The sequence below is a fragment of the Heptranchias perlo genome, chromosome 30, assembly GCF_035084215.1.
Source record: "Heptranchias perlo isolate sHepPer1 chromosome 30, sHepPer1.hap1, whole genome shotgun sequence".
In the NCBI taxonomy this organism is placed as follows: Eukaryota; Metazoa; Chordata; class Chondrichthyes; order Hexanchiformes; family Hexanchidae; genus Heptranchias; species Heptranchias perlo.
Genome location: NC_090354.1, coordinates 7965942 through 7980899, shown reverse-complemented (window position 1 = coordinate 7980899; position 14958 = coordinate 7965942). Strand labels below are relative to the sequence as shown.

At 40.8% G+C, this 14958-nt stretch overlaps 1 protein-coding gene across 1 annotated transcript in view; it reads right to left on the bottom strand.

Annotated features, from left to right (window-relative positions):
* Positions 1-14958, bottom strand: part of tbx21 (T-box transcription factor 21) — a 36483-nt gene that overhangs the window by 14585 nt on the left and 6940 nt on the right. Inside the window, exon 2 of the mRNA XM_067968825.1 lies at positions 3005-3159. Coding sequence (XP_067824926.1) covers positions 3005-3159 — 155 coding nt within the window. The remainder of the gene's footprint in view (positions 1-3004; positions 3160-14958) is intronic.

The following is a 14958-nucleotide window of genomic DNA, read 5'->3' as shown; positions in this document are numbered from 1 at the left end:
GGCGCCCAGAGGACAGTAGCGCAGGACAAAGGCCCGCTGAAGGACATCGCTATGTTTACGTGCTTGCCTCCGCCAGCATGCAATCCATTGTTAATTGGGGTACCAAGGATACCGGACTGAAAGGATGATCCAAGATTTGGATTCTGTTATCCCGTGTTTACATGGGCAAACTGTTGCCGACAGCAGTGCAAGTGATGTCACACTGCTGTGGTTGAAGGGTGGAAATGCAGCACCAAACTTGTAGCAGCAGCTTTAAAGGTAGCTTCAGAGTTACATTGCCCACTTTAAGCCAGCACCCATCGGAAACTGCTTTGCATTGATACAGAAATGGCAGTATAACTGCACCCTTAAATAATCTGCCACATTCAGAGGCTGTGAAACATGGAATGTGTAATGTCGACAGTCTTTGAGCTGTAACCATCATTCGTAATATCTCAAATACACTACAGAAATAGGTAGGAAAATCACCAGGAGCAAAGCTATCATACAAATTCCAAACTCTCTGCTATTTTAATGGAGGTGTTGTACCATTTAAAATAAACGGGCTCACACCTCTGTTAAAAGTAGTGGAGAGGGAAACTGCTGATGAATATTAATGATGTGGAGATGCCGGTGATGGACTGGGGTGGACAAATGTAAGGAATCTTACAACACCAGGTTATAGTCCAACAATTTTATTTTAAAATCACAAGCTTTCGGAGATTATCCCCTTCGTCAGGTGAATGCTGACGAAGGGGATAATCTCCGAAAGCTTGGACTATAACCTGGTGTTGTATGATGAATATTAAAGTTAGAGCTAGGCCGTTCAGGGGTGATGTCAGGAAGCACATCTTCACACAAAGGGTAGTGGAAATTTGGAACTCTCTCCCCCAAAAGGCTGTTGAGGCTGGGGGTCAATTGAAAATTTAAAAACTGAGATTTATAGATTTTTGTTAGGCAAGGGTATTAAGGATTACGGAACCAAGGTGGATAGATGGAATTAAGATACAGATCAGCCATGATCTAATTGAATGGCGGAACAAGCTCGTGAGGCTGAATGGCCTACTCCTGTTCTTATGTTAAGCGTACATACACAGACATCATTCTCAGTAATTACTAGGATTTTTTCCCCCATCTTTGTCAGCATGGAGTGGATGAGGAAGTCTGAGAGACTCACTCATTCAGTCCAGCTGCAAACTTGTCCTCTCTGGTGTGTGCACGTATGCTCAGCAAGTTCCATCCAGATCAAGAATGTCCCATGTTCAGTCCCTGATCTGTGGTGAGTTAGCCAGTCTCAGCCAGGACGGAACAAGGGCCAGGACTCCTGTTTCCTGATCACAAAGATATTGACCCCTAATCTGTTCATGTCTGGATGTCAAGTGAGAACCTGCTGATATACCCCTGTGGTTGAATAGCAGGAAGACCCTTACTCTCTAGGCTCACACAGAGATAAACAATGGCTACTTGGTATGGTAGAATTGTACCCCAATAATGCCCAGAAGGGGGGAGGAGAGGAGAAAATCACTGACAAAAACCGACTGTTTTAGCTTTACAATGAATATCTCATGTACCAAATGTGATTATAACTGACATCAATGTATATTGTGCTGACTGAAACTATTCCAAATTATTGATGTGCTTGGCATGAATTAATTTTTAATCTATGAGAAGGAAAGTAAAACCAGGACATGCAATATACTCTGAAATACTGGAGGGGGAATGTCATGAGAGTACAGTCTGTTGCATTTAAAGTATGTAAAACATGAAATGTGGAATGTAGTTCTGTGCATTTGCCAAACACAGGGAGGTCCTGGTTGTGTGGATGTATTGAGTGAGGGAGTCTCTCTGATTTCTGAGTCCTTTGGGGAGAGAGACAACGAATGAAAGAAAATGTGAGGTAACTTTTGTTCTAAAGTGGATTTAATTTTTATTTTTAATGATTTTCTCCCTTATGTGCGCTGGCTGTCCCTCTCTCATTACCTGTTTTTCATGGAAGTCATCACAGCCGAGTCTAAGAGATGCTGGATAGCGATCTGGGGCAGGAACTCTGGACGACTAGGCCTCCTGTACATCCCCATCTCCCTCCGCTCCATTATTGGTGGCAGAGCCTTCAACAATCTTGGCCCTAATCCATAGAACTCTCTCCCTCAGCTCCTCCAACTCTTTTCTCTCCCAGCTTTTAAAAGCCCCTTAACCCCATCATTTTGACCATGCTTTCGGTGATGATCTGTCCTAAGTCTTGCAATCCCCCTCGACATCTGTCTGTCCTTTGTTGAAAAATTACCTCCCGTATAAATGTGAGTTACTGAAATATTACCTGGATTTCTAAAATCTCTTTCCTAACTTTATAGTGTTCAGCCCTTGGGGGAAGAAGTATTATTGAGTCTCCCCAGTGGGTTGGTGAATTTAAAGAAAGAAAAGCTTGCATTTACATAGCAGCTTTCACATCCTCAGGACATCCAAAAGCATTCAGACTTTGCTTTTAGGCTAAGAAACTGTCTGATACGATGGGACTAAATGAGACCTCTAGTTACAGACTATAGTGAGTGGGAAATAGTTTTAAAGCTCTACTTGGATCGAGTAGGCTTTTATGCATTGCTAAAAATTGGCCACTGCTCAAAGTGTTAAGTACTAATGCAGTGTCTGTGCAATATCAAATGCTCCATCATGCGCTAACATTGAATTTTCGCCATTACCCAGTGAAATAACATTAAAGTGTAATGACTTAAGTTTGATTTTTCCTGTGGCGTATCAACACCGATACACTAAAATATGTTGAGTGGAAACACTGAGACAAAGCTGTTTGCATCCTGCAGAGTTATGATTGCAGAATTATACATGTATTTGAGTCCATACACAAAGCTTGGCATCTGCTGTCTTGTATAAAGTCCACATGCATACCAAGCATACATATCAGACCCCAGTGTGCATCTCCCTTTCCTTGTGGAAAGATTTAAAGCACAATGTAGAACATTCTGCAACACTACACATGGGTGTACACTCCTATGGTCTCTGGCACACTAACCTTGCATATTGCCTTCTGCTTTGCCACACTGTACCCACTTTCCTCCCTGGTACCTCCAGTGATGCTGATCTGCCAGGATAACATCCACATAAATATTATAATAAGCAGAAGGATCCAGCCCCGTGATGTTAAAACTCAGGAAAGGAAACATCCGCCTAGAAAAAAGAGGGGGAGAAAAAGGTCAATACTTTTGCATGTTCGGAATAGAAAAAGAACGGGTCGACAACATAAAGGACTTTCTACCACTCTGACTATATTCACGTTGTTGAGGAAATAGCCTCTACTTTTAGCTTTTGACTTTTCAGTATGATTGTTGTTTCCAGAGACGGACACAGTCCTAGCCCACCCCTCAACCAACATCACTAAAATTACCGTGTCGTTATCTTATTGCTGTTTGTGGGGTCTTGTTGTACGCAAATTGGCTGCCGCGTTTCCTACATTACAACAGTGACTACACTTCCAAAAAAAAAGGTCCTTAATTGGCTGTAAAGCGCTTTGGGATATCCTGAGGTCATGAAAGGCGCTGAATAAATGCAAGGTCTTTCATTCAAGGGGAGAAAGTTGAGAAACCGAAAGACATCAAATTAAAAAGAATGTCACAGGTTTTTATTATACCACTGCCAATTATTTATTCAATAATGGAATTTAAATAAAACCTCGTAAGAAACTATAATTTACACGAAAGCCATCAGGAAAATGGGCAACTGGCTTTGGATGAAAGTTGACCTTTTGTCCAGTGACCAACAAAGCGTAACTGGGAGCATATCATATGTCAGTATTTTGCATTTTTAGTGTTGGGCCTAAATTCTGCGAATTTGATAAATTAGAACCTTCGACTTGGATTGGGATTCTCCTTGTAACTAGTGACATGTGTTTGGGTTTAATTTTCGATTATATTAGATACTTAAATGTAAACCAACTATTTAAAATTAGTTTTTAAAAAAAATCTAAAGCTTGTAAACAAAATAACAGGGTCAGGGAGCCACTTATTAAGGTTCATTGGTCACAAGAGAGAGATTTTGCTGACTTGCTCACGCTGTTGGGTGCAGGAAAGGAGAGTGGGTCACATGGGCGAACGGTTCTCAGTAAAAACCACTCGAGCGGAGAAAGAAAACACAACAGCCGTGTTCCATTACCTGTTTCCGACGAGTGTTGATTCGAAACAAAACCAAGATGCGCGGTGATCTTAAGTATCAAGAGTTGGGGGAGGGGTCACAACTCATGTCGTAGTGGAGTAGCATTCACTTAAATGGACTCCAAAATGATGAGCAAAATGATTTCCTTTTCCTCACAAGGATGCTAACTAAAGTTTGGGGCAGTATCAACCTAATAGGCATAGGCCCCAACACACAAAGCCGCCCAGGATTCAGCGTTAAATTGCTGATGTTGAGTCATCCTGTGGCCCAGTACCAAGTCCCACTCCATAGTTTTGAGCACAAAATTTAGGCTGACACTTCAGCGCAGTACTGAGGGAGTTCTGCGCTGTCGGAGGTGCCATCTTTTGGATGAGACATTAAACCGAGGCCCCACCTGCCCTCTCATAGATCCCCAAGCACTGTTCAAAGAAGAGATGGGGAGTTTTCCCTGGTGTCCTGGCAAATATTTATCCCTCAACCAACATCATTAAAAAAAAATAGATTATCTGGTCATTATCACATTGCTGTTTGTGGGAGCTTGCTGTGTGTAAACTGGCTGCCGCATTTCCTACATTACAACAGCGACTACACCTCAAAAGTACTTCATTGGCTGTAAAGCGCTTTGGGATGTCTTGAGGTCATTAAAGGCGCTTTAGAAATGCACGTCTTTCTTTCTTTGACCACATGGATGGCAGCTGGGTTAAATGAACGATTTACCTCGCTACCGGTATCTCACGTAGGAATGTCCCCTTTCTTTTTATCCACGATAAAACAAAAATCATAAGAGTTGAATTTGTTGGCTGGAGAACACGGGGATAAAGAATTTTTTAAAGTCTAAGACCAGGATATTTTTGTCAACAGAGAGGCATTTCTACTTTGCTGGGCCCCATCAGCTTTTAGTTTTGAAGTAATTTGGTGGAGCAATCACAAATCTCTTGGAACAGCAGAGACCAACGTGCAGCTGAGGGAACAGTGGGTCTAATTTCCTCTGATAGTGCGCTGGTTATTAGGTTTATGTAGAATTAATTTGGGCAGTCGGTAGTCCAATGGCGTGTGCCATTTTAACACATTTGTTAACCCTGTGACACAGAGAGTGGTTTCGCAAACCTATTAGACAATGCACTACCCGTGGAAATTAAGCCCCAATGTGTCACTCACTGCAATATAAACCAACGCAGCAATTAGAAAATATACTATCCACAGATTTAACAGACTGAATTTGTTTTAGTTTTAAGAAATGTCTACACTTCTAAGTCAACGCATTGCAGATCAGACCACAGTGATGCAGATGGATAGTGAAAATGAGAAAAAACACTCATTATTCTCTTCAGGCATTCAATGAGACACCTCTGTGCACCAGCACACGGAACTATTACAAAACAGTTTACTGAAAAGAAACTTTGCACGGTTATCGAATTTGAAATACAGTAAAGTCAAAACATCTTTGTCCTTTACTATATATCATAGTATGTTGCAGCACAGAAGGAGGCCAATCGGCCCATCGTGACTATGCCAGCTCTTTGAAAGAGCTATCCAATTAGTCCCACCCCCGTGCTCTTCCCCATAGCCCTGTAATTTTTTTCCCTTCAAGCATTTATCCAATTCCCTTTTGAAAGTTATTATTGAATCTGCTCCCACCGCCCTTTCAGGCAGCGCATTCCAGATCATAACAACTCTCTGCGTAAGAAAATGTTTCCTCATCTCCCCCTCTGGTTCTTTCGCCAATCATCTTAAATCCGTGTCCTCTGGTTACTGACCTTTCTGCCATTGGAAACAGTTTCTCCTTATTTACTCTTATCAAAACCATTCATTATTTTGAATATCTCTATCAAATCTCCTCTTAACCTTCTCTGCTGTAAGGAGAACAACCCCAGCTTCTCCAAACTCTCCATATAACTGAGGTCCCTCATCCCTGGTATATGTTGGAGAATACTGGTGAACTGCTACAAGGATCATCTGTTTCTATTGTATGATATTATTCCAAATCTTCAGCATTCATTATATCTGATTTTATGCTGTTTTTAGTCTGTGATGTTGAAAAAACCACAGCAGTCCTGAGTGGATTAAATGGCAACCACAGATGGGTAGAAAATTCAGATGTTGGAACACGGTTGACTAATCAGCTGTCATTAATTCCATCTAAATATTTAAACAGTCAATGTAAATTGGAGTAAATTCTAAATACTTAACACTACTGGCAAAAGAAAAATGCTAGGGCTCTTCTAACCCAGACATCACTCATTATCTGTTGGCTCACACCCAATCTCGCACTAGTTTCCTTACATCTTATATTCCAGGATATTCAATGCCACTACACCCCTCATTCCATCCCCAAATTATAGCAGCCCTATCTGAGAGCAGTGATTCATATCAAAAGTAGTGCATTTATCAATATTCCCAGGTACCATGCAAGAAAGACATGCGCCAATCCACATAGTAGCTCATGAAATTATAGCAACAGTCAAAAAAATGATCAGTGGACATCACCATTGCTGCAATAGGTAACCCAAATATCAATATCAGTCCCCAGAACTAGGACCTCAGTAGTCCATGCGTACACCCACTACTCTGTATTATGTATGCTCCATTATGTACACTCTATTATGTACGCTCTGTATAATGTATATTTTATGCCATGCACTGAGGAAGTGCTGCACTGTCAGAGGTGCTGTCTTTCGGAGACATTAAACCGAGACCCCATTTGCCCTCAGGTTGTCTCAGGTGGACACAAAATCCCTTGGCACTTTTTCGAAGAAGAGCAGGGGAGTTCTCCCAGTGTCCTGGCCAATATTCATCCCTCAACCAACATCATTAAAACAGATTATCTGGTCATTATCTCATTGCTGTTTGTGGGACCCTGCTCTGCGCAAATTTGCTACCGCATTTCCTACATTAAAACAGTAACTGTATTTCAAAAGTACTTCATTAGCTGTAAAGCACTTTGGGATGTCCTGAGATTGTGAAAAGCACTATATAAATGCAACTGTTTTTAACAATAGCGTGTGAATGTATGACTGACTATATTGTTCCTGAACAACAATTTAAAAAGAAAGTACATACATAAAAAGGAGCCCATTTCTACAACACGTTCAAATGAAAAATCCGATGTATAGTTTAGAACTCATTCAATGTTATTGCACTAAACTTGTGTTGGATGCATTTCCCTTCTCTTTCTGGGAACATTTCTTCCCTGGCACTGGGCAGACATAATTAAACTGTTCATTTTGAGCCATGTACTAATGACTACAATGGACAGTCATACAGATTATACGCTGAAACAGGGCACATTGTACCAACCAAAAGAACTTGGTTCTGCATCCCCTCGACATGAAGCCTGCTTCACCATTCAGTATGGCTGCAACAATACAAGAATGGACCAACTGACATGGGGGCCACGTTGGTTGTATATATTTTTAAGCTAAAACTGAAGACATTCGCACTGGTGAATATCTCAATTTTAAGAAGCCCTTACATCTGATATTGATATTTGGGTTGCCTATTGCAGCAATGGTGATGTCCACTGATCATTTTTTTGATTGTGTTGCTATAATTTCATGAGCTACTATGTGGATTGGCGCATGTCTTTCTTGTATGGTACCTGGGAATATTGATAAATGCACTACTTTTGATATGAATCACTGCTCTCAGATAGGGCTGCTATAATCTGGGGATGGAATGAGGGGTGTAGAGGCATTGAATATCCTGGAATATAAGATGTAGGAAGATATAAGAAGACTACTGTTCTTGGTAAAAAAGACAAAGAGGCTGTGGCAAAAAGATGTTTGTCCGGTTCTTTGTGAATATTTAACCTGCATTAATGAGAACTTTGGTTTGGGAGCTGTGGATGTCCAGAACTGCAATCTATATCCATATATAAAAAGACATTTATATTGGCATAAAGGAGGCGATGAAATGGTTTTATTAAAGTGGGCATTGCATACACATGCTGATTTAAATGGAAATCAGACTGTGAAAGTTAAATGTTAGGAGTTAACATTTAACTTAACTGTTAAGGCCGCAGGTTGCTTAAACTTTACAATGTGCACATGGATCATGAAGCTGCTGAATGTGAAAATTATATATTTAAGAACAGACTGCCTGAAACTAATGTCAGTGAGTTAAATTCGGTTTGGTGCTAATCGCTGATTAAAAACATACTTACCCATTAAGAACCAGAGAAACAAGTTCAATGATTATGTTCGACATTTAGCTCTAATGATAAATGGAGGCACACAGACCAGGAAGTCCATAGCTCAATCCCTGGTTTATGCTGAGTTAGCTGAGCTCAACCAAGGCAGTGTTATAGGTGTTACATTTAGCCTCACTGCCTAGAGAGATGAAAAATCTGCTACGATTCCTTCTGCTGATCACAATCTAACAACTTCTACTGTGCAGTGTGTGTGGGTGTTAGGATTACAAGAACAACAACAGTGTGCATTTATGCAGCGCCTTTAATGTTGGAAAACGACCTAAGGTGCTTCACAATAGTGTAATCAGACAAAAATTGACACCGAGGCAAAGGAGGAAGTATTAAGAGGGGTGAATAAAAGCTTGGCCAAAGAGGTAGGTGTTAAGGATTACATTTGAATAACCTGCCAACACTCATAGTCTCGGTTTAAATATGAGGAATGGCCATTTGATGGAAGTATTCAAAGCAGACTGAAATCTGTGGAACTCTACTCTGACTTGATATAGAGTATAGTTCCACATGTTACACTCAGACCTGTCATCCTTAACATCAAAAACCTAGCACCTGCCTTACATATTATTTTCCAAATGCAATTTTTTAAACTTCAACTAAAGTGGCAGTTTAAAAATCCGGCATCATTTAAAAAGATTCAACTCTTGTATTTCAAGACCGACCTATGCCATGGAACAGAAAACCTTTCCAGGTTGATTTGATTTTGGATTCCAGATTGATGTTCTATATTTGGTTTCCTCCAACTTTTTTTAAAAAATGATTCATGAATCTTTAATGAGTCTTTTTTCTGGGTCAATCCTCTGTCATATTAGCCACTGACTGTAACATTGTGCAGTGAAGTCTCCTGTATAAGTAACTCAGGATAGGACAGCTGGTGGTGGTGTGATACAACTGAGTGGTTTGCTAGGCCACTTCATACAAATTGCGAGACGAGAAAAGACCACGGTCCATCTAGTTCGCCTTCTGCCATAGTCGCGTGATACAACGATAATGGTGTTTTTGACTAATTATAGCAATCAATCTCTATCAATTAGTCCACAGCAGACCCAGACACGAGGCAAGGAAAACTCCCAGTGGTGGAGGGCTTTGGGAACCATAGATCCAAAGTCATACCAAAGTGCAGTCGCACCAATGATGTATAAAGTGGCAGGATCACCTCACTATTTTGGCTCAACATTGACTGTTTAATGGATCCCCACATCTGATTTTTGCTTTACTCACTGCCACCAAGCATTGTTGTGATAGTGTCAATTTACTGTCAATCAGGACCCCCAGATCTCATTCATTTTCCTGGTACATTAATTTCTTTCCATTTAACTAATTGTCCATTCCTAGATTTTTTTGTCCCCATGAGAAGCACTTTGCTTTTCTCTACACTGAATTTCATCTGCCACCTGTCTGCCCAATTCCCAAGTATATTCAATTCCAATTGTAGCTTATCCTGTTCATCTTTGGAGTCCACCACTTTCATTAGCGTTGTATTATCTACAAATTTAGCCATTGTGCTTGTGACTCCTAGCTCCAGATCATTTATGAAGATATTAAGCAAAAGAGGTCCCAAAACAGAGGTCCCTGTGGGACCCCACTGGCCAGAAACGTCATCTATTAACCAGAATACACCTGGACCAACTATTCCAGTACCAAACCAAAATCTGTGGAACCATCTTCTTGTATTCGCTTTGCATATAAAGAAAACCTGAAAGTAATGTCACATTAATGAGGGGCTGGGTTAATAGGCAGTGATTCCATTAAACTACAAGAGTGGCACTCGGGTTTATAGGTCTTAGTAGAATGTTGTCACTGGACTGTCTGTAAATTGTAATGGCATGGGTGAAATTCTTGTACTATGTCCATTTGAGCTGTAAAAAACAACCAATTGGTCAGGCAGCATCTGTGGAGAAGGAACCATTGGGTTAACATTTCAAGTCGATGACCTTTCGTCAGAACCTAAAGATTTTATTAGTTTTGTCCGGAGAGAGAAATTTGAATTACAGAAATTATTGTTTGTGATATTAACATCTGACCGTTTGTGGCATTCCTTTATCTACCATTTTAACAAAAACATTAAGCAGACAAAGTGAATTAAGAAGTGTGCTGGTGCACTATTAGAGAGTACTAGTTTAAGTGAAATTTTTCCTCTAGCCTATTGGTACCAATATACTAAATAAGCCTGGGCGCATGAATTATGAAAACCTCAGCAAGGTGAATTAATGCTTCATAACCCCTTCCTCTTTTTAATTGCAGAATATACAAATTGATGTTTAGTTTCTTATCTGCATTGAGGACTTTCTCTGATGTGGTAGCTTTGCTGATAATTGCAGTTTGAAGAGTGCTATGTGTAAATATAGGTGTAAAGGGATAAGAAAGATTGAGGTTGGATGACCTGAATAACAGCTTAGCTCGGTACTGTGGTACAACATTGCTTTATCCTTCCCTTTTGTCTCCCCCTAATTTTCTCCCTTGCTGTTCTGATGGTGCAAACTCATGCCAGGGAATGGATCCAAAAGACACTGTCAGTTCTCCAGTACCCTAGTCTGTCCAAGGGGCCATTTATCATGTTTGATCCCAGATGTTACATGCCACCAAATAATTTGACTGTGGATGGTCACCACAGCCCAGACAGATACAGTGCTCACCCAACATTCATTTTCTCAACAGTGGAGTGGGGGGTCACTGGATATTAATCAGCATTGGAAACCCTAGCGGAATTTCCCTCTCCTTAAGGATTCTGAGGTCAATTATAGCACCTCAGCTGATGTCTGGCTGAGATCAGTCAAATCAATCCAGACCGGGAATTGAACTTGGGGCTTTCCTGGGATCCTTACCACGCTGGTTAGAAAATTTACTGTGCAGGCCATTGGGAAGCCGTACATCATTGCTTTTTTTCCGCATGTCACCGGAGAATACTTGTATCTTGATAATTGCTCTGTAATTATAAACTACTAGCTGTGTGGTGGGTTATTGCTTATGAGGCCACTGTTGTAAACCGGGGAACTTTCAGGCTGAAATCCGCAGCCTAAAAGAATAAAGCAAAAAAATTGGATAAAACTTTTACCTCTGTCCAGCTCAGACGTGGGTTTTCTGTTGTCAGTTGTCTTGTGTACACACTCCCCTTCCCCTTCCCTCTGGCGTGGGACTAAACCTCCCTAGATTTGCAGATGGAAGTTAGCAGTAAGGCGCTACAATCGGCCGCAGCACCCCTGACCTGGGCAGGGCGGCAAGAATCGGCCAGGGTTCCAGCAAGTTCTGCTGGAAAGTGGATGTCAGGGGAGGATGAGGATTAGGCTCATCTTTAATTTTGTCCCCACCCCCACCCCCCTCTCCCCAGTCAGAAGGTCCACCAATAATCCCCATCTAGGCTCCTATATGAAGAACGCCCAATTGAACAAAATACTAGAAGAGCGGCCAAGGATCAGCACCTTCTATAGAGAAGGAAAGAAAATTTTGGTGGCAAAGTAGCTACTAGCAGAGCTTTTTAGGACATGCGTAGAGTAAAATATATTTATCACACACAGAGTTAACACAACCAGTCCTAGGCTTTAGGCACATGCTCACATTTAGAAATTACAATTCTGGATAACTATTACCTTCTGGGCATTTTCTAAAGCCCACTGAACTGTGTTAAGGACGACATGCAGTTTTGTATATAAAATACTATTTTATTTTTTGAACCATTTCTTGTGCTGATCAGATATGGAATGGCTGCTGATGTCGGCTACACAAAAGTGGGTCACTGGGAAACAAACAATAATCATCAATTTCTATTGTAAAACATCTATTAAACAAGTCGCAACCTCTCTCTGAGATTAGATTGCAGAACTCACTGGGATTTAGGAATTCCCTTGCATGGCAGATTACAGCAATCAGAGTACATCTCAATCTTTTTTATATAACTGATCAAGCCTACACTCTGAAAACTGTTGTATAAATTGTGGCTTTTAAGACGCACCGTAATCAAATATTGAAAGATACAATAGTTGGACACTGCCATTTGAAATCCTGCCCTCCTAAGTGGGCTTTATTTCATATTTAATGCAGTTTGAGGAAAGGTTGCTTGTAAGAAGCTAGGTCTCATCTAGCCGCAGGGCTGACTATGCCGTGGCTCATTGAACAGGTTTATAAACATCTCTGCTGACAGCATTGGGGTAACACAGAGTTCAGCTACTCCCAGAACAACACCAACACGTGCTACTACAGAGCTGGCAAGAACCTCGCACAGGCCAAGAAGAGGAATGCTCTCAACACTCTCAACATTGAAAAATAAACAATGCACAGTGCCTTCAGTAAAATACAGTAGCGCATGATCTCACTCACACATACTCTCATTCATGCACAACACACAAAAGAGAGTCTGGGTAACTAGAGATAAAAGGGGGAAAAAACACAACATCCTGGAGATCTGAAATAAGAGCAGAAAATGCTGTAAATACACAGCAGTCAACCTGCATCTAAAAGACAGCCTAAACATTTGAGAATTGAAAGGTCCATCTGAAATGGTAAACACTCTATTCAGTTTTCCATGCTAATTGACTTGCTGTGCATTTCCTGTTGTTTTACGTTAAATGAATACACCACCTCATTTGAGCATGAAATCTCCCATCAGTTTTGTGTAAGAAGAAGAATCCGGGAATAAAGTTTCCCATCAAATTAAGCGTGCATTTATCACAGAACTTGCTACACAAGGAGCACTTGTTTGCACACATTCAGTGTGAAGGAACACGCATGGTCATATCAGACACACTAAATACAACGTGCAGGAAAGCTGCAGAGCCAGATATTGCAACACAATCACATACAAAGCGTATGAATGTATGTGAGAGAAAAATAATAATTAAAACGGCACAGCGCCTATAATACACACAAACACCGCAGAGACTAATAGGTCATGATGATAAACTTGCTGCAGGCCTCCAGTCCTATCTAAACACACATGAAGACCTCAATGCTGCTTTGTAAATATTTAGACAAGTTGGTCTGACAGTCCCCCATCCCCCCATAATATTTCAATGTGCTGAGTTAATCAAAAATCCAAAAGATCGGTTTGTTGAACTCCACACGTGCACCTCAGTATGCTGCATATTTGGGCCTTAATACCAAAGGTGGGATGAGGGAATACTTTTTAATCCTGGAAATCAAAGATAGGCAGCACTGGTTTAATGCTTATACATCAGCTGACAATCAGTAACACTGGATACAAATACTCTGCAGGCAAAACTGTTCTAAAAACACAAAGTATATTGTACCCACATTCAGAATAATGCAGGGAAGTTATATGTATATTTAATCATAAAAAGAGATGAAATCCCATTTTTTAAAGTAAGCTAGGACAAAAACATGTACATCTTTGCTTTCTTATTATTATGATGTGGAAATGTCGGTGATGGACTGGGGTTGACAATTGTAAGGAATCTTACAACACCAGGTTATAGTCCAACTGTTTTATTTGAAAATCACAAGCTTTCGGAGGCTTTCTCCTTCGTCAGGTGAGCGAGTTCGCTCACCTGACGAAGGAGAAAGCCTCCGAAAGCTTGTGATTTTCAAATAAAACATTTGGACTATAACCTATTGTAAACAATTTTACAACACCAAGTTATAGTCCAGCAATTTTATTTTAAATTCACAAGCTTTCGGAGGCTTCCTCCTTCGTCAGGTGAACGATGTGAAAATGAAATCCTCGAAATGAAATCTCCACATCAGGACTATAACCTGGTGTTGTAAGATTCCTTACAATTCTTATTATTAGGATTATTTAAAATATTGGTACCAATATATCAGAGAAAAATTGCACTTAATTCTCTTTGCTGTTGTGCAATCTCTTTGCTGTTCTGGATTTGTCACCTCAACTTGTTCCCACCACCGGTGTAATTCACTTTAGTTTTATGTAGCTCAAAATACTTTCCCTGGTCACAACCCCAAATTTATATGGGCAAAATTGATACTGTGTTTTTCACAGTTCAAATGGACATGGTACAAAAACTTCAGGCATCCGCTGTTGCACTTCACTGAAATACGATAACAGGTTGCAGTAGGATCCTATAAGATAATATGTAAATGATGCAGTTTTGCTAACAAGTGGGCATTACAGTCCATCATTCAGTCTGCTGAAAACAATGTGAGAAAACCAACCTTCATCCCATCATTATCAATTATCATTCAAAAGCTTCCCTGGTGGGTCATATAATTTAGAGTCATCCAGACTAGGTCTCAGGTTCAATTCCTGATGTGTGCTGAGTTAGATTGTTTGAGCCAAAGCAATAGTTGCGATGTTACACTTGGCCTCAGCATCTTTAGCCTAGGTATGGGGGGAGCCTAATTGGCCAGAGTTCCTGCTTCTGATCATTATCCAGTGACCCCGGCTGGAAAGTGCATTTATGTGAACGTTGGCTGAGAACCTGCTGTCACTGATCGGGCGGGAAAGTGGAGTTGAGGTCGAAGATCAGCCATGATCTTATTGAATGGCAGAGGAGACTCGAGGGGCCGTATGGCCTACTCCTGCTCCTATTTCTTATGATCTCACTGTCTAGACATAACACATGAAGATTGACCATGAGTAAGGTACGAGTGGGTAGCCAGCTCCTATGAAACATCAACAGTGGAAGATAGGAGTAAGAAAAACG